The sequence below is a fragment of the Melospiza melodia genome, chromosome 14 (assembly GCF_035770615.1).
Source record: "Melospiza melodia melodia isolate bMelMel2 chromosome 14, bMelMel2.pri, whole genome shotgun sequence".
Lineage (NCBI taxonomy): Eukaryota > Metazoa > Chordata > Aves > Passeriformes > Passerellidae > Melospiza > Melospiza melodia.
In genome coordinates this window covers 16,260,406-16,287,594 of record NC_086207.1, presented here as the reverse complement: position 1 = coordinate 16,287,594, position 27,189 = coordinate 16,260,406, and the positions used below count along the sequence as shown (strand labels likewise).

The following is a 27,189-nucleotide window of genomic DNA, read 5'->3' as shown; positions in this document are numbered from 1 at the left end:
TTCTATTTAATACTTGTCAGAAAAATTCAGTAAGTGAGCGTTGTTACTGCAGACACAAAAGACTTAACAGCAAATATCACTCTGAGGCCATGGGTGAAGGTTAGTTCAAGAAATCTGGCAGAAGAGAGTGCTGTGGACTTTTCTTGTACAGTTTAATCTGGTCCTGTTATCAGCCAGGCTCAGTGTGATGGGAATTCCATGAATGTGATGATGCTATTTTAATTTTCTGCTCCATGTTGTCTTAGCTGGTAGAAGGATAGAATGAGCTTTGCTGCATTTGTGCTGCAGATCTCCCTGCATGCTGGGGACAGTGACAGCGAGGGGCAGCCCCAGGCAGCTACAGCAGCAGTGTGTGTGTGCATCAGTGTGTGGAGAGGAGAGAGGGCACGGTGCTGGGGTGAGCTGAACACAAAAACACACCTGAATGTTGGTGGCTGCCAAGTGAGCTTCAGCAGAGCCATTCACCTGAATCCTGCTGTGCTGACAGGTGTTCAGAGAGGGACAACACCAATCACATAAAAACATGCTCAATAAAAATACTTCAGGTAATTCTAGATTTTTTTTTTTTTCAGGCCTGATTTTAAGGTAATTGTGCACTGGAACAACACCCACATCCCCAGGAGGACTGACCCATGCCCAGAAAAGAGCTTTTCATGGCTAATGCTGCCACGCTGCAGTCTCTGGTCCCCACTGAGAAGCATCAGCTGCTCTTTCTAGATGAGGTTCCTGCTTGACTGCCTTTGCTAGCAGGGGCTCCAGCCTGGCTGTGCCTGTGCCTGGCCATCTCAGCAGCAGCCTGGGGACACAGCTCTGGGCCTGGCTCCAGCCAAGTGTGCAGAGCCCTGCACCCACCTGGGATAAGCAGCGGGGAAAAGGAGGGACAGGCACAGCCTCCCACCCTGGAGAGACACAGCCAGGCACAGGGCAGCAGCTGAGACCTTCAGCACGTGTGAAATGCTTTCTAGGAGCATTTCCCCCAGAAATGCTTTCTAGGGAGGCAGGGCAGGGGTGTTGAGAGAAAGGTGACTCACTTTGCAGTGGGAGACTGATATTCTCACCTCTGCTTTGTGGGGAACGGATCTGGTCAAGCCACGTGAAGGGCACCCAGCTAAACTTGCCTTAGACACTGCTGAGGTGAGGGAAGACTGTGTTACACTGCATTGTTATCATTGATATCGTTGATATCATGCAGTTATCCCACTTGGCACTGCCCTTCTGAGATTCCTGAAGTGCCCTGTAAATTATGGGGAAACACCCTCTGGGAGCACTCAGATATTACCACCCCCAATTTTATGAAGATTCAGAGAATTTAAAGCCACCATAATAATGGATATTTAGACCTAAAAATCTAGTGTCTATGTAATAAATTTTTGCATTTATTTGCAGAGATTCTGAATGCTTCCTACCCCCATAAACCCAGCACATTGTGTAACCCCAGAACACAACCACAGTTCTGGGGAACAGAGATATTTCAGAAAGCCAGAACAGGCCTGTTTGCATCTTGGTGGAGGCGATTTGATTATAGGTGCATGGTTTTTGCAGTTTTACTCAGATACAGTGAAAGTCACAGTTGGGACTCAGCAATTTTATTGTTTGTAAAAATCCACACTGTGTGCATAGAAAGACTGAAAAATAAAACTGAACATAAACCATCACAATAATATTTTGTGCAACCCACTCTAGCTAATAAATATTACACTTATCCAAATATAAATATAACCTCAGAAATATCAGCTAGCAGAGCAATATTGCTGCTCCTTAACAGCAATGTCCTCATGCTCAGCAGACCCCTGGGTCCTTCAAGGATGGTGGGGGCAGTGAGCTGAACTTTGTGAGCCTGTAGACACCCCTGTCACAGTGTGACAGAGGAGATTTGTAAGGCAGGAACTGATGCCTTGCCCATTTCCACATGCCTGAAAAGATATTCTGGCTCCTAAAAGCCATTGTAGAACAAGGAGCTTGAAAAATATCAAAAATTAAGCCTCCTTCTATGAAGAAATAATTTGACACAGGATATGTGAGATCATGGGATTACATTATTTCCTTGTTCCATTTTTGTTGGCAAACATAATTGAACCTGACTTGTGTAAAGACAGGAGGTTGTTGCTGGAAGTTTGCATTTCAGAGTTTTTTAAGCTGCTGTCGTGTAAGGTTTCCTCATGTTCTCACCTGCCCAAACAGAGAAGCATCAAAAATACATATTGCATGTCTGCACACATCATCTGTGAGCCCTCCTGACTTCCCTAGTGATTGTTAATGCTTAGCAAAAAGTCCTGACCTTATTTACAAATTCTGCAGGACACCAACACCCACACTTTGGGTTTGATGTCAGTTATGTCAAAACAGTGCCTCTGTCTTGCAGTGAAACCACAGATTTTAATGGAAATACCAGGAGAGGGATTTTGTTTATACCTTCTGCTGTCACCACATACTGTGGAACTCCTTGAGGAGGAAGAACCCAGGCACAGCATTCACACTGGACTTTTGTTTAGTCAGTGCCTTTGTTCACAGAAGAGATGGAGAAGTCTTTACTTGTGGTGGTTCTGTTACTTTTTAAAGTTCTCATGATCACTGGTGCACTGAGCACAGACTCTGCATGTTTTCTCCTCCTGGCTCCCTCCTGAGCACTCTGGCTCCTTCCTGCCCAATGCACCAGTCCAGGAGTAGATTCCTGTACCTTTCACAGGGAATCAGATCCTGGGACTCTGGGAACACACAACACTCTGCACTGCTTGCTCCTCTGTACTTTGAACAAAGAATTTGGGGGGAGGTCACACATTTATCTTCTGATGTAGAAAGACTGAAGAGAAAAAATCAATATAAACATTCAGCTTTGACTTCCTCCCTCCAAGAACGTCTTCATTTGCATCAGAGTCCCATTTTTCCACTCACTGTACAATGCACTTTGAGAGAATATCGAGACTCTTCATCACATACATTTCTTTTTCTCTTCCTCCCTCACAAACTCGTGTGCACACACAGACACCACTTCAGCTTAGCAGGTATCCAAATCCTGTTCCTGTTATGCCACAGTTGTGGGGAAAATCATGCAAAGGGAAAACAAAACCACCTTGAAATACCAGCATCAGAAATGCAGTCACTGAATCCAGCCTGCTTCTGTGTCTCCCAGGCTTTTTCCTGTTCAGAGCTTTCAGGTCCAGCCCACTCTGAATTAGAGAGCCCGGGAAATGCCTAAACCTTCCTCCTCAGTTAAAGAAAGCTTTTTTTTTAATCTCCCTCCAGGGAAGACCTTCATTTGGGAGTTCACAGAAATAGAACAGCAACGTCAGATCTCTAAATTTTGAGGCTGTCTCTTCAGGAGAAACACCTTGCTGGACTGTGGGGTTCAGGATCCATGCTCAATAGTCACTTCTGGTTTTAAGATGCAAACCACACTCTTGGCCAAACCAAAGCCTGTGTCTGTCTAGGCTCTGGAAAGCCTGGGGACATCTTGTCTGTCTGGAAGTACCAGCCTCTGCCCTCTCCTTCTCCCCAGGCATATGGCAAGTGTTTATGGTGAGAGGATTCCTGTTAATGCTTTCTTGGGGAAAATCCAGCCTTCTCTCTTCTCAGAACTCTCTTGGCTGTGCTGAGCACGCAGTGCCATGATTACACATCAAACTCAGAGATTTCACTCAGCTGAAACAGCAGAAGAGAAAAGGATGGCCGCTCATCTTTCCCCTGAGCAAGGGAGAGAAGAGAGAGGAAGAACATTAATGTCAGCTGGAGAGGAATGGCAAGGTTAGCAAGGAAAACCTTGGGAAGAAACTGAGTATTAACAAAAATACAATCTACCCCTATAGAGAAAATGCCACTGGAAGAACCAACTTCCTTGTGCAATGTTTCTTTTCTATTACCAGTGAATTTGGCTTGGTGGACATTAAGTACCTTGTAATGGTTTGTCATTTTTACCCCCCTTAGAACTCAGCCCCACAGAGCCACAGCCATCTTAGCAAGGAAACTGTGGAATTAACTTGAGTTAGGTGCACTGCATGGGCTTCTCAGTGAAGTCAAATAAAAGGCAGAGAGTCCAGAGTTTGCTTGCTAGTGCAGATGAAAGCTGCAGTGCTTCACCTCCAGGATTTTATCTTCTGTTAGCATGTGGAGTGCACAAGTCTCTCTCCTCCTTAAAGCCAAGGGGAAGGGAGTTATTTTCTTTGGGAAATAGGGCTCTCCAGTACAATACTCACCATCCTCCAGCAGTGGCTCATCACATCATAAATTGCCTTGGAGGCCAGCTTGGGTTTGTAGAGCCGAAATCCTGCATTGATTTCTTCCACCACTTCTGCATTGGTGCGATTCTCATAGGGGATTTTACCCTCACTGAACACCTCCCACATCAGCACTCCTAAAGCAACCAAATAGGAAAAAATCACAAAGAGACAAAGAAAATCCTCAGCAGGGCCACTTTCCACCTGCTCTTCTCTGCAGCTCAACATTTTCCAGTTACTTGGAAAAGCATTTTCACTTGGATTCTCAGTAGAGAGCTGAAAACCCAGGCCCTAACACAGCTGTACAGTTTGAGGATGCCAGCCAGGACTCTGGTGCTCTCTGAAGCCTCCCTCTGTTAAATCTGTGAAGGGCATGAACATCCAGCTCCTGCTGTGCTGCTCAAAGCCCACCCCCGGAGTGCACAGCCCCAGCCACAGCTTCAGCCAGCAAAGGGCAAGGGAAGCACAGAATTCACAGGCACAGACTAGCAAAGGTTATAATCCTGCATTATTTACTGCTGGCCCCAGGGCTGAGTGGCACCCCATTGACTGTGAGCTGTGCACAGCACACTGCCCCATTCACTGTGTGGGCTGGAGAGGGGCCAGGGCCCTGAGTGTGCCAGATCCACAGCCTTTGTTATGGCTTTGGGCAAAAACACACAGCAGTGCCCTTATCTGTGAGGGTCCAGAAGCGAGAGCAAAGAATGGACACAAATGGTCAAACAATGCATTGTGGAGCAGGAAATGAGGTGAGAAGTGTGAGCAGTGAAATAACATTTTCAGATCAGCATAAAGCAAATGGAGTCAGCCGAGCAAATTTGGAAGGGCAGGGGGTTTGAGTGAGGCATCAGTGCCTCAGGAGTGACATGCAGAGAGATGGAGTGCCTAAATGTCTCTCCTCTCCTCTCCTCTCCTCTCCTCTCCTCTCCTCTCCTCTCCTCTCCTCTCCTCTCCTCTCCTCTCCTCTCCTCTCCTCTCCTCTCCTCTCCTCTCCTCTCCTCTCCTCTCCTCTCCTCTCCTCTCCTCTCCTCTCCTCTCCTCTCCTCTCCTCTCCTCTCCTCTCCTCTCCTCTCCTCTCCTCTCCTCTCCTCTCCTCTCCTCTCTCAGTGACTCTGTTTTTCTTGGACACTCCTGCTATGTCAGCATGAAACAGAGCTCATTATTTGCTATTTTATATAGAGTTGCACAGGTATAATACATTAAATTGGCAATATTTGAAGAGTTCTGAAGAGTAGTATGATTTTTTCCCTTTCTTTCACTTGAATGATTTAGGCTTGCTTTTCTAAGCTATTATTCAGGCAACACAGCCTTGGAGGATGCAGTGTTGAGGAGAGTTTACTTGAACACTGAGCCCTCTGTTTTTCCCAGCTGGGGCTGTTGAATTTTCTCCATTTTGACAAGATTTCCTTACCAAACGACCAAACGTCAGATTTGGTGCTGTAGTTGCTGTAGGAGAAAACCTCTGGGGCAGACCACTTGACTGGAAACTTGGTGCCTGTGGAGCTGGTGTACTGATCATCCAGGACAAACCTGGGAGAAGAAAAGACGGGAGAATGCTGAGTTCCCCATCCTGTGACAGCCCCAAGGGACCGTGCACAGCCCCAGTGCTTTACCTTGACATCCCAAAGTCAGACACTTTGACCACGTGGGATTCCCCCACCAGGCAGTTCCTGGCAGCCTGCAAGAGAGCAAGGTGCAAAGGCATCAGGTCAGAGCTAAAACCCTGTCACAGCCACTCAGGGGCTTTTATCCTGGAAGAGCAGATTGTGCTTAAAAAGGAGCATCAAAGTGACATTGTGCCATGCAGAGGACAAACCCCTGAGCTTCTCATGCTTTCTGTGCACTCTGCAGCATGATCCTGTTGCCAGAAAAGCTGTTCAAGCACCACTCTGACAGGCCCTTGTTGCCCAGAAAGGGTGGAGCAAGACCCTAAAATAGCCACAGCTACTCACAGTCATTGCATGGCTAATGAAACTGCAGCAGTGACTGATGGAGCTTGACTGAAAACCCCTTAATTAAAGCTATTTTATCATCAGTGCATGTTTATACATGATTTATGCTAGAACAGGTCTTTTTGTCATCTTCACTGATTTTAGACATGAAGAGTGTCAGTACTGTGGCTCTTGGGGAGCCAGAGTCCAGTCAGGAAAAAAAGACAAATTTTATGGCTTGTTTCTTCTCTCCCAAAACCAGTTAAGGGGAATAGATTGATCAGTGATCAGTCCTCCAGGGCTTTTTGTGTTTTTTTTCCCCTAAAGTATTTGTGCTGCTTTTGCAGTGAGGACAGACACAGGATCCCCTCTAAACAGACAGGCAGGAGGAGTGTGGAAGCTGAAATTGAGGAAGACAGCAGAGGAAAAAGCTTCAACATACCAGGTCTCTGTGGATGACAGAGTTTTGTTCCAGGTAAGCCATTCCTTCACACACATCCAGGCACATGCCCAGCAGGGTTTCCTTGGAGAAGCTGCCCCGCTGGCTCCGCAGGTAGTCGGACAAGCAGCCGTTCTCCATGAACTCGAACACCAGGCAGATGGGAGCCTCCTCAAAGCACACACCATAAAGCTGGACCAGCTTGGGGTGAGACAGCTTCCTGTGGGGCAGGGAGGGAGGGTGGGGAAGAGGCTGAAATAGGCTCAGTGCCAGCTCTATCCTCACAGCAAGTGTGTTATGTACAGTAATTTATGCCACAGCGCTGCTCCCAGCTCACTGCAAAGGCCAGCTTTGCAGATGTGCAGACCAAGGACTAAATATCATCCCATTTTAATGGCAGTGGCATAAATTGCTGTATATAATACACTGCCAGCTTTGCAGATGTGCAGATCAAGGACTAAATATCATCCCATTTTAATGGCAGTGGTCACCAAAAGATTTTTCTACTAGAAAAACCATTCAAACAAAAATAAAATCAATTTCTGTCTGTCTTGTTGGGAAGGAAATGCAAAAAAAGCAAAAATAGTCAATAAAACCAAAGACAAATATATTCAATTGTGCAAAGCAAAACATTTTACAGGTAAGGCTTTTCAATGAAATTGTACTTAAGTTTTAAGAGATCTTTTCTGAGAAAAAACACTTTGCTCTCCAAAATGCACCATCAATTATCCTTGCCTTCCTGAATAGCAGAAATCTGGAAGACCATTCTGGATATTGATAGACTTGGAAGCACAATAATTCACCTACACTTTGAATTGCCTTCCTTTGTATCCACCAGAGCTCACCAGTCTATTTACTATTAAGATACATAGCAGATAATCCAAGTTTGAATTCCCTACTCAGATTCCTGACTTTTGCTCAGTGTTACAAATCCCACAGGGTGTGATTGTCATGGTGAATCTACCACTTACATCAAGACTTTGGCTTCTTCAATGAAATCCTCCTCAGACATTGCTCCTTCTCGGATGGTCTTTATGGCTACTTTGGTCTTGTCCAGCAGGTAGCCAAGGTAGACCACCCCAAACTGACCACTGCCAATCTCCTGCACACGGGTGAGCTCAGAGGCATTAATGACCAATTTTCCTGTTGGTTGCAAGGGAGAAAGAGTAAGGACTGAGCAGTAGAATGGCAAGCAAAAAGCTTTTGTGGGTTAAACACTGAGGCAGGACTCCAAGTGAGACTTTTTGGCTCTCCCTCAAATTGCCTGTCTGACCTCTGATAGCTCATTTGACTAGTCCATGCTGCAGGTCATGTTCAAGGGTAGGAACAACAACATCCCCTTTCTCCCTCCTTTGTCTTGCCTATCCAGTTCTTCAGGGAGGATTGTTTTTACCATGCTTATGTGCAGCACAACATGGGGCTTGAGTTGCTTTGAAGTCTCCAAGAATTACAATAAAGATGATACCAGCAAAATTCTATTGACAACAATATTCAAATGAAGGCATCTTTCAGGAGGGACTCAGCTTTCATCAAATTACTCTGTGATCCCATTTCCATCCCCTTTGTTCAGCATTCATTTTGGTATTGAATGTTGACTTCAGTGAGACCCTGGGGTTCTCATCACCTCCCTCAAGGCACTGCATGATCAGTTCAGTCCTTTATCAACAGCCATGACAAAGATGACAAGCTGGTGAACAGAGACCTGAAGAAAGCCATTTATTGTGGCTGCAACCACAGAAATATTCCTCAATATCCATGGGGATGTGCAGGATCACCCAGCCAGCCAGCCAGCCAGGAGTGTGATTCCCATGCAGTGATGGCAGACCCTTACCATAGCTGAGCCCTGCGGTGATGGGGGCCTGTTTCCTCCAGGAGGAGACCGCGTATCGCAGCCGCGTCACGAGACCTGGGGACACGGGGACACTTCTGTTACTGCACAGCCATGGCAGCCTGGCTGCCACCACCCCAGAGGCGCAGATTTACTGCACTGAGTTCTCAGCTCCACTTGAGGGCAGCTGAACCTCTGTGCAGGCTCTGGTTTCCTGCCTGAGAGAAGGAAGCCAGTTCTGAGCGCCTTCAGGTTATTTCCCATTTTCACCTCCAGAGCTTTGAGTTTTTGTAAACTCTGATGAATTTCCAAATGATACTTGGCATTTATAGGGTGTTTTTGAAGCCCAGTGTTTGCCTTGGTACTCCTAGACTGTAGGGATGGGAATCACCATGTCTGGTTATGGATACTGGCCATGTCCTTGACTTTGTGTCAAATCATGGATGGATCACCTCCAGAAGGCCCTGCAGTGTAATTCCAGATAGCTTGGCCTGGCAGTGGTGATGCATCCCCAGAGCTCTCTATAATATGTCATTATGACATCTGTGTTGGCCATGGTCAGCCTTAGAAGGACAACCAGATGAGGATGTAATGCTGGAAACTGGCCTGAAATGCCCATTTCAGAATAAGTAGGAGAAAAAGTGAAGCCATTTAACACTTCATTGTAAGGACAGAGTCCTTCATTGGGAGTCCTTCATTCAAAACAGTCACCTGACAAACCAGCAACACCTCTGCTCAGCCTCTCTCACCTGCTGCATTGTGCTGGTGGTAGTTGATGAGGTCAGGGATGGAGTCAAACACGTGCTTTTCTGCCAGGTAGTATCTCCTGGGAAAGTCAGTTGTCTCATTGATGTGATAATGCTTTATAACAGGATTGTTGTCCGTGCTGAAAAAGAGGGGGTTTTCTTTGAGAGAAAATAGCTTGCAGCAAAAAAAACCAGGGATTTGGGGTATAAACAGAAACAAGTGAGCAGAGGGGAGAACCTTCCCCCAGAAGGAATGGGGGAAGAGCAAGGAGTGAGCTGCAGTTGCTAATGAACTCTGGGTATTTGTATGTTCTCCTTCTCACTGGCAGAAGGTCTCATCTCGAGAGGAAGGCTGAGGTTTCCTGATAAGAGAAGGTTGTATGCTAAGTTTCTCTGTCTCTTTGTGAAACAAAACTTTCTGCCCCATCACTGAGACCCCTTCACCTGCCTTGCACTGCCCATCTCTGGTGAGTCCAGCACACAGCCCACCCTGTCCCACTGACACTTCAGTTCAGGGGACAATGCCATCAGAATGACAACCCCAGTGATGTCCAAAGGACTATTTATGGGCACATATTTAGATTCAGGGAGAAGTGGAGCCTTTAATACACTTTGGGACTGGCAGCTGACTCTTCTGCCTTTTTTGGAAGTGTTTTCCCTCTATCATTTTCATGAGCCTTCTGCTCTCTCGTTATAATGCCAAAACAACTATACAGAGATTACACACTCAGAGAAGCCATTTCATTGATGTAATTGATGTGAAAAGCTGCTGAGCTCAGCTGTACCTCAATGCTTTGGTGAAAACAGAGACTGTGTACATGCCAGGCTGCCTCGAATCTCTCACCATGAAGGCCCCTTCTCTACCCTGGAACAAAGGAAAGAAAACTGGTTAGAGAGATAATGGAAAAAAAAAAAAAAAAAAAAAAAAAAAAAAAGAAGTAGGCTGGGGGCAAAGCTGTGCTTATTTCAGCCCTGTCATGAAGATGTGCTAAACATATAGGAAAATAAAGAGGCATCACCCCACTGACAGCCTGGTGTGTTCCATGCACAGCTCTGGCAGCTGCCCAGGGCCTGCAGGTCTCTCTTGGGTGTTAGGTGCTTTTACCTCAGCTTCCTCTCAGAGCTCTCAGAGGAAATGACACTCAGGCACTTGTGCTGAGTACATGTGGGTGTGCCTCTTTGTCCCTCCAAACCTCTCCTCTGGAAATTCTGAATCCATTGACTGCCCTCAGCCCTATCTGACAGAACACATGCTCAATGAAATGTGTGGCCAAGTGGAAAGGCAAACCCCTGTGAGTGCTCCCTGTGAAGCGAGCAGCCACAGAACAAATCACAGTTTATCCAGCACCAGAGAATCCATATGGGAGTGTAGGAATGATAATTTACCAATGTACCCCAAATTGGAAAACCTTGGACATGATCCTGTCCTTTCACAGGTACACCAGTCATTCAGCATCTAAACAAAAATGGGTAAGAAAGCAATCCTCCTGCAGTCTGGCACTCACAGAACAATTTTTCTTTTTAACTTTTCACTGTCATTGTTTTCCACTCATCTGAATGCTAAAATGCCTCACAGGGCATGATCCCACTGGCCCAGATAGATCAGATGGCAAAGGGGATTTAACATCACAGTTTGGCTGGAATGTGCTGTACTGACCTATATATTGGTAATAAACCTCACATTTTTCTTCTGTTTGCAGATAAAGAAGATTTTCTGGCATCCCAAGTGCCTGATTTTTTTCATTCCCTCCTCCTTTGCTTTACATGGTAGGTCTCCTCCATTTAAGTCTTCCACCCACCCACAACAGTTGATGCAGAGCAAATCCACCAAGTGCACCCTGGCTGGGCCTCCTTCCCTCGAGCTTTGATCAGCTCCAGCTGAACACAGGGGCTGAGCTCCTGCATCCCCAGGAATGAGCTGCTGGCTGTGCAGCTCTGCCCAGGTGGGATCAGCCTGCTGAGCTGTGAACTTCCAGGGCTGGCCCTTCACTGTCTGCACAACATCTGCACCACACAATATCTGGCCCAGGAGAGCTCTGAGAAAGTCTCTCTGCTGCTGTAGAAGCCTTTAATCACACACAGTGAGGGCTTCAGGACTGGAGGAGGGCAGGTTTTGGAGGCAGCATCCTACCCAAGTCACTCTGAGCTCTATTCTTCCGTTCCCAGCTGACACCAAGCCTGGCCAAAGATCACTCACAAACCTGGCCACGTTTCTGTGAGGCTTGCAAGGCTTTGAACAAAAAGTCTCTGCAGCCACATGGGGGTAGTTACCACAGAAAAGTTGTACTGGTAGGACCGAAAGAAAAAATAAGATCACTAAACCATGTGTGGACTTTTTCTCTAGTACTTTGTACAAGAATTTTTAAAACAGCACAAAAGTGCTGCTATTTCCATAAAATACTACTGTTCCAGGAAGGAACATTTTATTTGTGTTTATTAACAGGGCCACCTGCTAATGTAAGAGCTGATTTAAAAATTAAGGTTGTGTTTGTATGGAAAATTTGAACAAGAAGCTTATTCTTTGTGTTTTCAGTACAATCTTCACTGGAAAACTCTGGCTCAACTGAAAAATTAAAGATGTGTGCTTACATGCACACACACAATTAAAAAACAAAACCCACAGCCATACTTTTGGCTTTCACCCAAAATACTTCAGCACAAGATTGGTTAGATTTTCAGAGAGCTACTGGCATCCACAGGCCTCCTGCAGAGACAGAAAAGATGAGCTAAAATCACAGTTTTCAGCTGGCACAGTGCTCTGAAGCAGTGTTTTCCTCCAGTCCCAGTTACTGGGTGTGTTTGGATGGCACAGCTCCATCCATGCTCAGCTAACAGGGGGATAAGGGAGGTGTGCTGGTGGTCCTTTATCTCATATCACACACTAAGGGCACAAACAGAGCAGGAACCCAGGGTTCATCTCTCTTACACACAGCAGCCCTTGCAGGATTCATTTGTCATTAATTAATTATTATTTCCCATCCACCCCGTAGATAACACTGGTTTACCTCCTCCCTGAGCAGTGTTTCTGCCTTGCTCCTGCTGATGTTCTTATTGTACCACCTGAAAACATCAAAAGACTCAGAGTCAGCATTTCTAGGCCTGGAAAGTTTCTCCTGAGGAGCTCCTGAATGGAGCATCCCCAGGGTGGAATGTCAGCTGGGCTGGGGGCATTTGAGGCTTGTAGCTTCAAATCCAGGGTACAAGGAAAAAACACAGGCACAACTTACTCATAAACTTGCAGATTCTCAGGTGATTTTTCCACCAGGTAGCTGCTGGGCACATAGCCTTCATGCCTGTTGAGAGGCAAGACAAGGGTGAGTGTGCTGACAGACAGGATTTTCTCTGCATCTGTAGGAGTCAGCCTTGAAAGCTTTGCTTGCTCATTGCATGATGAAAGTGCTGGTGGGGAGGTATTGAGTGTATCAGAAAACAACTGAGTGTGCCTCTAAACTTGGAGAGTTTCACGATTTTCCCTCCTGTGTATCACTGCAAATATCAGCCTGAATTGTTTATTGCTGTAAAATTAACTTTCAGATCCATTTCTTCAGCTGCCTGAAGCAACAGCAAATGGAAGAAGGTTACCATAAATAACCTTCCATCACTTTTTCCCTGCAAATAAGAGGATGCTGTGCAAAAGCTGAACAAGAGGGAATAAACATGTATGTTAATGGGAGAACAAACTGGAATTAGAAAGGATTTGCACATTGGCTGTTGAAAAGGGACTTACCCATTCTTATCTTGAATCAGCCACCAATGTTCCTCAGAGCTGTCAATCACATAATATTCCTCATTATACTGTAATGTCAGCTCCTGTGGGTTCTGGGCTTCATAGTCATATATGGCTATGACCACTGCTTCCCTTGGATCCAGCAACAGTTTCTGCACAAATTAGGCAAAAGGCTCATCACAGTCACATTCATATTAATATTAATCTTCATAAAAAGCAGTGGCATGCTCTATAAGGTGGTATTTTCCTGGCAGCACTGGTGTCCCCTGGGTTTAAAAGCCTCAAAGCACCCCAGACCATTTAGTGGAGTGTGGTGGCAGCAAGTGAATCTTTGGCACTTTCAAACAATGAATTTCAAATAAAAATTTCAGTTGCACAGAAAATGCCCAGGGAATGTTATCACAGGTGAAATTTTAGGTCACTGCACTGTGGTGAACATTAATAAGGGCATATTCCCCACTGGTAGTTAATCACTCAGGGCAGGGCACTAAGGACAGCATCAGTGCACTCACCCAGTTATCTTCAGGAGTGGGAGGAAGAGGCTTCTTTGAGGCTGAAAAGAAATCAAGAAAGATAATTTGAAGTAGGTGAGGACAAAACCAAGGGAGAAACCACCAATACAATGAATTGATACAACCCCACTGAACAATGAGCTTTGGACTTTGAGAACAAGACCTGCCAACTACACAGTGAGTCTCAGCAGGGCTTGGAAACTGGGGTACAGATTAGTTAAGGCATCAAGGTAAAAAATACAAGGTAAATGTTTCTTTGGTGAAGAATGATTGACCACTTGTGTTCAAGATTATGCTTGGCCATTGAAACCACAGAGGAAATATGGTTTTGTTTGGTTTGGTTAAAATGCACTCTTGAATGCATTTATCTCGAGAAAGTTGTTATGGCTTACAGACTGACCATAGCTGATCAAGTTCTTACTTCTCTATCTCATTCCAAAACCAAGCATCACACAGAGGAAAATGTGAATTCAAAAAAAAGAATTCCACATACAATAAAAGATAAGCCAGAAGAAAAGATAATAAAAGATAAGCCAAATGAAAAAGCCAGGAAAATGTCTCTTTATGGAAATCTATCATAATATTTTTTGATGTTCTGTACAAAAGAGATTCAATCCTCTACTATTGCTAGGAATAAATATTTTCCATGTCAGGATGGTATTAAAAAGTCCCTTACCATTTTTGGTGGGGTCATATACCACACAGCCAGCTGCCATCTTCTCTGTCTGAGCACAGCATCTCCACTTGCCATCCAACCAAAAGTCTGGATGACACTTTGAAGCCAAACTGTTGTTGTATCTGATTTCTGAAAAACATCGGGGGAATAAAAAGAAGGGGGGAAATGAATTTATTTGCATCCACATTCATTCTAGAAGTTGTCTAGAACTAAATGGAAATAATCTGCTCTTTGAAGAATTGTCCAAACGAGGGGACAGTCTACAAATGTTGAATGAGATGAGGTGATAAAGCAGAAGCTTGGAGTAGGGGAGTAACTGATTGCAAGAATCAGTGCATGAACTTCACAATATCTCCATCAGGCACAATGTTTTCAGGGGGAACAATACAGCAGCAGTGCTGTAAAACAGAAAAAAGCTGTGACAGAAGCCTGTTGCAGTTTTTATGTAACTAATTGACACCTTCCTCACACCAAGCACTCAGCTTGTCTCTGCCCCCAGTGCTGGTTACTGCAGCACCATGTGAGTGAACCACAACACAATTCAGGAGGTGAACAGGAAATGAAAGCTACCCACAAAAATGTTCCTTAATAATCATGATTCTCTAACAAGGTTGTCACCTAACCAAAAAAAACTATTATTAAGAGCTGAAAATTTTTCTGTGTAGAAAAGGTTATTTTAAAAAGTTAGCCATAGGAGAATCCTCACCTCTTCCTGAAGAAGCAACCTCAAATTACAGTCATTTATTAAGAGTTTATTCTAGAAAGACACAAATTACAGAATCCCAGAATGGGTCAGGCTGGAAGGGACCACAGTGAGTCTCTGGTCCAGCCCCCTTGCTCAAGCAGGGTCATCCCAGAGCACGTGGGACAGATGGTTCTGGAATATCCCCAGGCAGGGAGACCTCACACCCTTCCTGGGCATCATTTCTGCCCATTGCCTCTTGTCCCATTGCTTGGCACCATCAAACAGGGCTGGTCCATCTTTTGGGACCTCCCTGCAGACACTGACAGACATTAAGGTCCCCAAATAAACCATCCAAAATTCCCATGTCTGCTGAAAAAACACAGATTTACAAACATTTCAATTTTATAACCCGCTACCTGGGTTATAAACACTTTGACTGCTGAGATTGGAGACACTGACTCCTCCTGCTCATTTTCTCTGCATTATTTGTCACAAAGCTGGTCAGACATAAGCCTCAGCTGGGTGGGCAGAGGGGTTTTTACCTTCCTTCAGCGTCAGGACCCATCTCTGCCGGCTCTCGCGGTTGGGGGCAAACACGTAGAGGATGTAGCTGTCATGGACAATCTGGAGAGGGGGTACAGAAAGGAGCCAGCCATGAGAAGCAATCCCAGATGCACTGGACACAAGGGAGTCACCCAAGGGAAGAGGCAGCAGCACTGTTACCAACAAGCTACGTGCCAAATGATGACGTGGGGAAGTAGCAGGGGCTGCTCAGACGCAGCTCTTGACCTCTGTCTTGGGTTGGAAATGGGTGTGTGTGCTCTATTCCTATCTGATGGGACAGTTATCTTCTGTTAATTGGGCAGTGAGTGTCCCTGCATGGCTGATAAAATTACATCATCTCATTGGGAGATGCTCCGCCCAGGGGGAGGAGCCAAGAATTCCTATCTGGATATAATCTGAGGTTTGGAAGATCACAGCAGCCTTTGCCCGCTGCATTCCCAGAGCAGCCCTTTCCCACTGGATTCTGAGGAAGACCAGGCCGATCTCTAGCATCTCTGAACCTTCAGAGCAAAACTCCACCCTTCTACAGGATCCCTGCTCCAGCAGAACCACAGCTGGCACTGCAGGAGGGCTGCAGCCACCATTTAATGGGACTGTGCAACCACCCTGACACACAGGGTGTCAGGTCCTATTCTGACTCTGTTGTTTGGTATTAATGCATTTTTCTTTTTTTTTGCTTTTTTTGCTTCCCTAATAAAGAATTGTTATTCCCGCTCCCATACCTTTGCCTGAGAGCCCCGTAATTTCAAAATTATAACAATTCAGAGGGAGGGTTTTACATTTTCCATTTCAGGGGTGGCTCCTGCCTTCCTTAGCAGACACTTTCTTTTCAAACCAAGAGAACCTCACTGACTTTTGATTACTTAAATTGGAGTAAAGGTTCTGATCAAGAACCCAGTGCTGGGTTCATTAGTGACTGCACTGTGAAGGAAATGCTACTGAAATACAAAATTAAGTGATTTCTCTCTCAGTATGGTCAACAAACAGACTCACCTGGAAAGGGTATTTGTACTGACAGGGAATGATGATGTCACTTCTCACAATTTCCACACATTTAATCCTGGAAAGTTCCACTGAACCCTTCAAAGTCCTTTTTTTCTAAAAGACAGAGGAAAGCACTTGGTTGAGGCTAATGATTGTGGATTAAGTGAATAATTAGACCAGACTGTTAGGCCGTGGGAGATTTAGTTTTAATAGAGCAGAAGCAAATTAACTGATTATGTAAGACATTAAAAATTTAAAGAGTAATTCTTATATTGGGCATCACTATATGTATTCCCATACACATAAATATATGCACATACATATATTTCAACTCAGCACCAGTCAAAACCTCTATTTGAAATTCAGTTTTTACTTTTTTTCTTCCAGCAAAATGAAATCCCTTTTTAACCAAAAAAAAGAACTATTTTCCTTAAATTTTCAGTTTACTAACACCCCTTTTTCATACTGAAAAGCTATAAACCAATAAATATTTTATTTAAAAAGTTTGGGTACTGAGAATTTCAACACTATTCATTTCATCCAAAATGTACATTTTTCCTGTATCTGTCTTCCAAAAAACTACACCATTTCTCTATTTTTGTTTCGTCTGGCTTTTCAGCTAAGAAAAAAACAACAGGGAGTTTTGAAATAAATATTATCCTCAAAAACTTGCCAACAAAGCTGTTTCTCTGGCATCCTCTGCTATGCTTCCATTCACCAGGTGTTTGGGTACATCAGGTACCCAAATAACAGCATGGGCAGTGGGGAAAGAGTAAAAAGAGCAGGCATTCATGGATCCCAGCTGCCTTGGTGTACCCTGTTCCCTGTGGAATCCTCACCCCATGGCACTCCTTTGCAAGAGAGGGGTGAGGGCAGCTGGTGGAAGTGGAGCTGAGGCTCAGCCTCTGGTGCTTCTGCAGGATCCCCTACACGAGGTTGCTCTTCAGAGTGAGCTGGTTTCCTGTTTTGATTCATTTTCAGCAGGGATTAAGCACTAGCTGTGCCCCCCCTCAGCTTTGGGACAGCGTGACGGAAATCAGTGAGGTTTGAGAGCACCAAAACACTGCAAAGCTTCTGTTTTCCAAACACTGCCAGCAGGACAGAGCCTGAACTTCAGCTGCTGCCTTGTACCTGCCACAGGTTATCCCTCACTCATCAAGACTTTGGCAGCCTTCTGAGCCTCCCTTGGGCCCCAGCTCTTTGTGTTTTACACCCTCCAGCTCCCTCTTGTCCCCTTTTCCCCTCTGTCACCCCCACTCTGCAGCTCTGCCCCCTGGCAGCAGCCATCCCCATCACTGTGCCAGCCCCACTTCTGCTCCTCTGCCCCTTTCAGAGTTAAATTCAGCCTTAGCCAGGGCAGCAGCTCCTGCCTCTGGAGACGGGGGGAGGTTTGCCACAAAGCACTGTCAAACAGCCTCAAAACAGAGAGGCCCTGGGGCTCCCCAAGCCTCATGCTTGCACGACTGGCTGGGTGTTTTGCTTCTGTGTAACTGGACTTGAGGCAAAAGAGGAAAATTATTACAGTGTGGTGTCACATTGCTGCTGCTGGCCTTGGCTGGTGCATTTGTGGTTTGTATTTGTATTTGCTTGCAGTTTAACCAGTGTCTCTGGATTTACTGCCAGGACTGTCTCCTGTAGACATCTGCCTGTGTAGCTCTCTGGGGTGTGGGATTCTCCTAAATCAGTAAACCCAAGGCTTTAAAGCACCCATAAGTGTAAATGCCAATTAACTCCCAAGAGTGCTGGCAAGCCTTAGAAGGCCTTACTGCACCCCATTTTCACCATTTATTTCCTTTCATTCTTATCTAGTCACTTCTTTCAGACTTGGCTTCCTCTGTTCTTCAAAACCTCCTCTATCATTTGTTCTACCCCAGAGACTTTTACCCTTTTGATGAGGCACAAAGCCATTTATATCCTATAAAAACCTTCAATTTTGTTAGTGCTGAACCCTCCTTCATCTCTTCCCTTTGAAGTCCCGGGGTTTACCCACATGCATTCCTCCCCTGAGGCTTTAGCAAGCGATGCTGTGCCAGGCACAGGCTCTGCTGTTTCCCTGCACACTGGTTATTGCTGATGCTTTTCTGAACTCTGCTGAAAGACAGGGTCCAGCCTTCTCAAGGAGATTTGTGCAGCTGCCCTGCAGCTCTCATGACCCACTGTGTTCCTTTTAATTACACAATTCAGTGATGGAAGCTCCTCATAATCTCATGTTGCAGCACATTGGTGTGTGCCTCACAGCCAGAGCACTGCCCAGCAGATCCCCAGCTGGTGGGACCCTGCTGATAGAAGGCAATTACAGTCCTCTAGCAGGACAAACAACTGGAATTACCACTCACAAACCAAGCATTACCCAGAAACTGGGCTGGAAACTAAACATATCCCTGCTTTTGTGATGTTTGACCACACTGTAATCCAACAAAAGCAACAGGGCCATTTGGAAGGAAGGGGAGAGAAAAAGCTTCTTAAAAATGGCCTCTGAAAAACCTCAGAGACTTGTTCCTAAAAGGGCGAGACAAAACATGCTGACACATCTCCATTTGTTGATCCAGTCTGCCCAGAGTATAATGGGTAGATGTTTTAGCTGGCTGGTCAGTAAAAGCATCAGTGGTCCTGCTGTGAGCCATGTGTGGAAAGAACCAGGGCAGGCTGCTGTGCCAGGGGGAGAAGCACACATGCTACAGATCAGCCCATCCTGATTTATTCCTTTTGGTCCAAGATTTGCAATATATCCACTCTGGGAACAGCTCTGAAAAGAGCCAGGTGCATCACAAGCCCAGTGCATTGATATCTTCATCTTTGGTACTTCCACATGGCTCCAGGAGCTCTTTCATTGATTAATCCTTTGGCTTGTCTCTGCTGCATAAACCAGATGACTCTGGTGGTTCCTGATTGCTTTAGATGCTGGGATAATTGACCATGGGACAACGGACACAGCTCTACCCTGCAACACAAGGAGGCATTTCCCTGTCCCTGCTTGAGGAATGAGCTGCCTGGCATCTCTCATGTGCTAAAACCAACCACCAGCACAGCAACTCATCCAAAAAAATGAATCACTTCTCTCTAGCTCAGGGGCAGGGATGTGGAGCTCATGGTGAGAGGGCAGTGAACCATCAGTGGCTGCTGCAGGTGACACAGGTCTACTCGTGATCACACTTCCTGACCATGGCCCTGCACCCTCAGGCTGCACAAAGCTCTGAGATCTTGTGAGATACGGGGCTGAAAGGCTCTGCAGGGAGGGCTTGGGCTGAGGGTCCCTTGCTGGGTGCTGAGAGGTTTTGCTGAGCCCCACTGTGTTTATCAAAGGGCCCTGGGAAAAGGTGCAGCCACCAGGGCTGGGAGCAGAGGGAAGGGAGAGGAGAGGCAGGGGAGGGCACAGCCTCATCTCAAGGAGCAGAGGAGGAGACCAAAGGCAGCATTTCTTGGCAGGAAGGCAGCACCCTGTGCTGCATAAAGCTGGCTTCGTTCTGAAGTTGCATAACAACTTGTGTCTTCTTTCTTTTGTTCTTCTGAGGGGAAAACCAAGCCATCAGAGGTTCATGTGGCTCCAGACTCCTCAGCAGCTGTCCCTGCTGAGGGCTGTCCAGGCTGCAGCTTGGCTTTCCTTGCCCATGGTGTTTGTATTCACCTCCTGCCTCCCCATCTCCTGTGCATCCCCTCCTGGGCAAGGCTGGCAGTGCCTCCTTGGCAGGAGGGCAGGGGAAAACTGATTTACAGCTGGGGTGGAGCAAGGTAGGAAATTCCAGTCCTCAGCAAGCTCAACCACAAAAACATTTCCATCAATGAAAGCATTTCATGACCTTCTCTGTACCATCAGGGTTTGGGGTTTTTTGTAAGAATCTGAGCCAAAGTTCATTCCCTGTTTTCACTCACCATCTTGACTAAAAAGAGCAGTTCTTAATTGGTGATTAAGTAGATGAAGGATCTTTGCTTTGACCCTGTGTCACCTGTTCCCTGTCTCTCTGCTCTAGCTGGGCTCAGTGTTCAGCCTGAACAGAGGCAGCAGCTGATTTTGAGGGCTGTGCAAGGTGGAACTGCCCATGGCAGAGAGCTCAGCTGCTTTGGTCAGCATCAACCTTTTCAATGAGTGACGTGTTCCTGCCTTTCAGAGTTTTCTTCAGGCCTTGCTGAGCTTCTGAAAGAATTTGGAAAGGAATTTCTTGGTGTAGAAATAGTAACCAGAAGCTTATGAGATACCACTGGAACAAGATGGAGTTATTTTTAATGGTAGCCCTCCTGCTAAAGTATTTTTCCACCAACCAAAGTACCTGAGCTTGAACTTGAACCTCCTTGGACACTGTGTTGATACAATTCTTTCTATTCTTATCATATTCCTTATCTGTGGAATGTGCTGTATTTCTCATTAATAGTTAGGATATTAAGAACTGTTGAAAACTGGATTCACAGCAACTTTGCCTGGACACTATCTTCATTCGGTATTTTGTGAGTTTTCTCACAAAAATGTGAGTTTTCTCACATTAGGAACACTGTTTCAGGGCTTATAGGAAATAAAACAATGTAACTGATTTTTAATTTTAATCTGAAAACTAAATTGAAGAAATTGGTTTTTAGAAGAAAGTTGTAAGGGATTTTGCATTTTCTGTCATGCTAACTGTTCTAAAGGAAAGTTGGAGAGGAATGATAATTGATAACACTGGGATTTCCTGTAGAACCCTGGCTGTTGTGTTATATTTTAATACCTCCAATGTATTTTGCATATATTTGATAATTAAATCCCTTAATGTGCCTGCCTGTCTTACCTGTCCATCATGAATATTTTGTCCTTCAACTTGAACTAAAAGAATAAATAAATTTTTTTACTGCTATTTTTTACATCTAAAGAACATGAAGGTGTTTTAGGGGTTGGTGCACCCTGGATGCAGAATACACAGAATTGTGTTAAATAACAAAACCATCTGCAACTGGTGCTTGAGATGCCTCCATTCAACTATTTACTATCCTTGCACAATCCTATAGATCCAATCCAGCCTTGTATTCCCACCAAATCCAATTCCAAAATTCATTTGGCTCAAGTCTTGTCCAAGATGGCTATCAGGGTGCCCATCTCTACAACAGCACAAGTGGCTGGACAAGAAAATCAATGCCATCATCAAGAAACAGAAGGGGAAAAAAAAGGAAGAAAAAAAAAAGGAAGATTCTTGGCTTTCAAATGAGCTTTCTAATATGATGGAAATAAGCCTTTTATGTTACATAAAAGCACATGGAACAACTCCTGAATACTATATTAGCTTCTTCAAAGCTGTTCTTGACTCCAGCAAAGACTGGGAGCAGTGGATTGCAGTGAATGAAGGATTCAGTGAAAGAAAAGAAGCTAAATTAAATCAACTATATGACATCACTTTTTTCATGAAAAAAAACTAAGCTTTAAGGCCAAAATTAAAAAACAGCCAGAAAGGATGAAAGAGTATAGAGCAACAGGCAGGCATTGCAATAAAATAAGCTACAATGATGATTAGAATATAAAGCAAAGGCACTGGAAGCGGAAAATGACCACAATAGAGAAGTCTAATAAATGATAACTTTTAGGAAGCCTCATATTTATTGTTATATATTTAAATTAGGAGGTGTTCTTTCCTTTTTAAAGATAAAAAAGAAAACATAGGCTGAAGATTTTGCTACATCCTCAATGTTCTCTGACAGAAGAAAGTTTTGAGCTTTGTAATTGAAACAAAATGGAAGTATCCGACATTTGCTGCAAATACATTGCTCAGAAGGAATTAAAAATATTTATTCAAAAACTAAAGACTAATAAATACACAGAAAAGGACCTAGTAGGAACAAAACTGGGCAAGAACAGAAAGGGTAAGTAGAAAATTATTATAATCATATTCTGGAAGGTAAAATTAGCTATTCCAGCAAAAAAGGAGCTATTTTTATTACCAGACTTTACCACATGTTTGTGCAGTTAGAAAGGCCACAGACACCAGACACAGAGAACCTGCATTTTGCTCAAGGCAATCCTGTCTAGACAATATCACCACCCCAAATCAGGATGCTGCTGCAGGAGTCGTGAGTGAGAACAGCAACAGACAGGAACTTTGCAAATACTCAGAAAAATATTGAGTAGGATGGACTGGACTAGGTTGATGAAAGATGTGGAATCTCTGTCCTTGGCTTTGAAGCAGTGGCCAGCCAATGCTACAGCCAACCTGTCCTGGTGTTGGTGACAGTCCTGCTCTGAGTGTTGATCTTATCCTGGCAAAAAAGAATTTAAGAAGTGCTCTCCAACCAGCACTACTATGACTCTGTGATTTCACAATAGAAACGAGAAACATTGTGACAAACAATATCAACTTCATCCTCCAGCAACTTCTATAATATAATTTGGATTATTCAAAATTCCTGTTAAGTTTTCAGAGAGGTACTAGACATTAAGGCACAGATTTGTACTTTATCTTCATCTTATTTAGGGTTGTATTGATTTTATTGTATAAAAGTTGATTGAAAAGGGTGATGCAGGCAGATGCCAAGCCTGACTTCTTTGTGGGCGATATGTGTATTATTAATAAATTAGTTGGAGATACGCATCAGAAAACAAGTGGTATTGCAAATTCTGGCATGCAAACAGTACTAGTTAATAAATACACGGCAGGTTATGAAGAATGACATATCTAGTCAGATGTATTTATTTGGAAGGTTGTATTTAAAAACATAAATAAGTTCCCTTTAGGTGAGGACTGCAGCTCCATGACTGCTAAGGGGAAATGTCCCTGTAGCCTTTTGGCCTGCTAAGGTGTTCAGAATACAGAAATCAATGAGAAATGGTTTGAATGGCCACTCTAACAAGAAGACTAGAACAGAGATCTTCAGAAGAAAAGTTTTAATCTGTTACATTAGAGTCTTGGGGGAAAAACCAAGTTGGATTCTGTGTAGAATAATGAGGGTGAGAAGGACTGGACTCAGAGAGGAGCAAAGCACTGCTTTTTGTCCCATGGGTAGCTGGACTGCTGCAAGCAGCCCCACGTGTAGATAATGTTACAGAGCAGCTGGAGCATTTCTGGGATGCTGATAAAAGTCTTTTCAGCCAAGTTTATTCCTTTGTTCTCATGTAACAAGAGACTGAAAGCAGATTTCAAGGCCCACTGAAGTGCCATCTTTGCCATCTTTATATGTGAGTATCAAAGATGGGAATGAAAGAGCCCAGGACAAGGCTGAGTCATTTTGTGTGACCTCCTGAGCATCTGACCAGTGTAGGAAGAATTGTACTGATGTAAATGAAAAAAGAACTTGGCCTTTTATGGGTAAGCCTTTCATTGCTGCCTTTACCAGCTGGACTAATAATAGCCCCAAAGTGCATGAAGATATAAAATTTCAAAATATTTATTTGCCTGAAGGATTTACCAAGGACCATAAGCTGTTGGATGGAGGGGGTATAGATAATTCACCAGTTTGAGTGCTTTTGCTGCATCTAAGTAAGAATATTTGAAACTCTGTCCCAGACACCTCCCCAAAGGGATTCACTTCTCTGCTGCTTTTGCAGAGCAGCAAGTGTACCAGCACCCTGAGAGTTTCAGTGCCTGAATTATCCATTATTGTTGTGAGGATCAAACTCATTGGAATAGTTAAAATTATTACTCCCATGTGCTTGTTTACTCACATGTACAGTAGTTACAAAATCAGACCCTGAAACAAATAATTTTTGCCTTTGGAATTGATTTGCATGTTATAATAAAGGCACTTCTGATGTCTTTTAGCAGAGATGGGGGCTGAATACATGTGCCTGTTATCAGGGCTTTGCTTTATGTTAAGACAGCTCTGCATTGTGCACTGCATAATGAATTCCAGAAAACACAGCTTCTTATTGTTGTCAGTTATTGGGGGCTCATTCTCCTAATGAGACATGTAAATATCTTTCATTAACATTAAGGGCCACTGTGTGCTTGGCCCTGAGGAGAACAGTGCTCTCTGTCAGCTGTGGCAGAAAGATGAAAATTACAGTGAAAATGCCATTACAGTTACTGCAAAAAACCCCTGCCTTTATGAGGTCAGTTGTCTTGACAGCTTTGGGTATCATTTGCAGAAATATCCCTGTAGCCTTTTAGCCTGCTTATTTCCTTATTTTGGACTGATACCAAAAAATTAATGTTGTTTTATACCTTTGATTTAAAAATGCAGAGAAAGAATGTTAAATCCTGTTAAATACAGGCAGACTGCATAAACCAGAGCTTAAGGCATAAGTGTGTACTTTGTGTCATCCGACTGAAATCAGTGGGACTTCTCAAACCTTTAAGCAGTTCAGTAGTTGTTTTACCTGACTTTGTGCACAGGCTGTTGTTACTGACTGACCAGGGACTGGAGAGATGGGAACTATACAGGTACAAAACTCTGAGTACAGCAATCCACCAGACAGGTTGGTAAGACCTTAAAGACACCCATTGAAAACCCTTGGTGAAAACATTCCCAGAGATCTCCCTTGGAACATCCATGCTTTAAAAGCTCAGATATGGGCCCATCCATGTCCATAGCACCTGAGGATGCTCCCCATCACTGCAGCCAGCTGTCAGCAGTGTCCCTAAACCTCCAGAGCAGGGCCACCTGCAAACTGCCCCCTGGCAATGGTGACAGCCTGCTCTGACCTCTGCCAGCCCCAGAAATTATCTGAGAGCATCCTGGTGGATGCACTGCAGAGCAAAGCAGTGCCAGGGACTGCACCAGACAATGAGCACCAGATCACTGAGTTCAACACCTGCATGTGCTGCCTGGTCTTGGTGCACTCCTGGGAATGGCACAGCCCATGTGCTGGGCAGGGATCATTGGAATCCTCCCTCCACTGGCTGTGGATTCAAATGGTGTGGGTTCCTTCCATTCTGAGCACAAAACAAGATGGTTCTTGCATGGGCTGCCCTAATCCTTCCTCTCCAGAGCAAGCAATGGCCTGACCAAGCAGAGTCTCACCAGCATGCTCTGATTTTGATTACTGAAGAGGCTAATGATTGGTTCTGGGAATGCTTCACAGGACAAATTCTTCTCTCTCTATTTTGTGACAAATTCTTTTCATGTAATAACCTGATTTTGAGAGAGAAGACTTGTTTGTGTGAGAAGAAAAATCAGCATTTCATGGAACATCAGCCCTGTGATTACAAATATACCACTACATCTCAAATGCGCACAAGGTTCTAAAGTTGCATGCGTGTTTACCTACATATGTCTACACATATATAATATGTATATTTTGAAATATATAATATATAAAATAAAGTGGATAATACCTCAAACCCTCATCTCACCTAAATGACCTTTTGGAAGACTCAGAGGGAAAATTTCCACGAACACATAGCGTGTGAAGTCTGTGCCCCACTGAAAGTCACCAAGTCAGATTTTCCAAACTGTTTCAGTCCCTAAAGATGCTGACAAGACACCTACTGCAAAAGTATCTAGTCAGAGTTACGTTCAATTCATGTTAAGCACACCAAGGCTCAGAAAGCATCAAAGAAAACCAGTAGCAAACATTTCTCTAAACACCTACACCTACAAAAATCATTTCAATGCTTTTCAAAATTTAGCCTGAATATTTAAGTGGAATGGTTAAAACAGAATTTAAAACCTTATGAAAATGACATTTGAAAAATAGTTTGGAGACCAGACAAAGATAGTCTCGAACCACATACAGTCACAGTATGCAGCAATCAATAGTGTCCTGTTTAAAATGGAGGTGAGAAGAACAAGGACTAGAAAGTATAAGCAAGAAAAACATTTCATTTAGCATATTTGAGAGAAATGACATGCAGGTGAAAATGACTGTTAAACCTTTAAACCTTTTAACCTTTAAACCTGGTTTGTAACGCCAAATCAGTTGTGATAAAATACCAGGGCACATCGTGCTTTTCTTTTATTGTTGGTTTCTGTTTCTACTAATTTTCTGCAATTGAGCAAGATCAGAAGGTCTGAAGTTGCCAGTGCTGGATCCAAGGCAGCACAGTTCTTTCCTGCCTACAGGAACAGTGCCTAAACATAATGGATTAACAGCACATTCAGGGACTGCTGGAAAACAAGCAAGATTATTTACAACCCTAACAAGGCTCTGCAAACATCCAGCTAAATAGAAGGGAATAATTCTCACTTCACTAGAGCACTAAACACAATGGGGTGCACAGATTGACTTCTAATTTTCTTCATATTTAGCAAATCAGAAAAATGCAAACTTGGGGAAACAAAGCCTGGCCTGAGTCTGGATCTCATCATCACAGCCCATCTGAAGCTAGCTCCAAAGACCCCACGTTACATGTGGCAGCTGAATTTATTTTAAAATGCTAGATGGATCTCCTACCAGCCATCAGCCTGATGCCCCGAAGAAAAGTATGAGAGTGAAGATCTGTTGATTATTTTTTCACAGTTAAAATGGGGGTACACTTGTGACCTTCATAATATGCCTCTCTAGGTCACGCTGTCCCCATGTGAGGTGCCAGGCACAGGTACCTCACACAAGACCATGCCAAATTCCTACAATAAAACTAGATCTTTCCTATAAATTGGTCGAGTAGTCTTCTTCCTCCATTCACACCACATGCCTGCTGATCAGAAGCTCTAAATGACCCATTTGACCAATTTGCAGTGCACGGTGCTGTAGCAAGGACCAGAAAAATTAACAAAATTTAACAAAGACCATCCTTCCCTCCATTAGCATCCATCCCTCCATTACACAAATTTCATCCTTGCTCTGAGAAAGAAAACAGCAGACGTACCCCGTGGCGATGCTCGTAGTACGCCAGCTTGGATTGGGTCAGGACGAAGAAGCGCACTTTAAAGTTGGAGGGTGAAGTCCTTCTCTTCTGCTGGGATTTCTTGATCAGCAGTTCCTGCAGGAGCACACAGTTATTCATGGCTGAGCCAAGAATGTTTGCCTCCCAGGACATGGGAACTCTGTGCTG

General features: G+C 44.3%; 1 protein-coding gene across 1 annotated transcript; it reads right to left on the bottom strand.

Annotated features, from left to right (window-relative positions):
* Positions 1–1,570: 1,570 nt before the first annotated feature.
* Positions 1,571–27,189, bottom strand: ITK (IL2 inducible T cell kinase). Its single transcript, XM_063168915.1, has 17 exons — positions 27,004–27,189; positions 16,313–16,417; positions 15,298–15,379; positions 14,071–14,199; positions 13,395–13,435; positions 12,883–13,034; positions 12,383–12,448; positions 12,161–12,215; positions 9,941–10,020; positions 9,159–9,295; positions 8,413–8,487; positions 7,553–7,724; positions 6,585–6,801; positions 5,825–5,889; positions 5,623–5,741; positions 4,191–4,348; positions 1,571–3,681 (listed from the first exon to the last, which is right to left on the bottom strand). The coding sequence occupies exons 1-17, from the start codon at positions 27,172–27,174 to the stop codon at positions 3,610–3,612; spliced, it is 1,896 nt and encodes a 631-aa protein (XP_063024985.1). The 5' UTR covers positions 27,175–27,189; the 3' UTR covers positions 1,571–3,609.

Excerpts from the sequence above, each read along its gene's own strand:
- ITK (XM_063168915.1), bottom strand. The coding sequence starts at position 27,174 with ATGTCCTGGGAGGCAAACATTCTTGGCTCAGCCATGAATAACTGTGTG. Across the intron at positions 12,449-12,882 it reads CTGATTCAAGATAAGAATGG|GCATGAAGGCTATGTGCCCA; the intron begins GTAAGTCCCTTT and ends GCCTCTCAACAG. Across the intron at positions 8,488-9,158 it reads CCACCAGCACAATGCAGCAG|GTCTCGTGACGCGGCTGCGA; the intron begins GTGAGAGAGGCT and ends CCGTGTCCCCAG.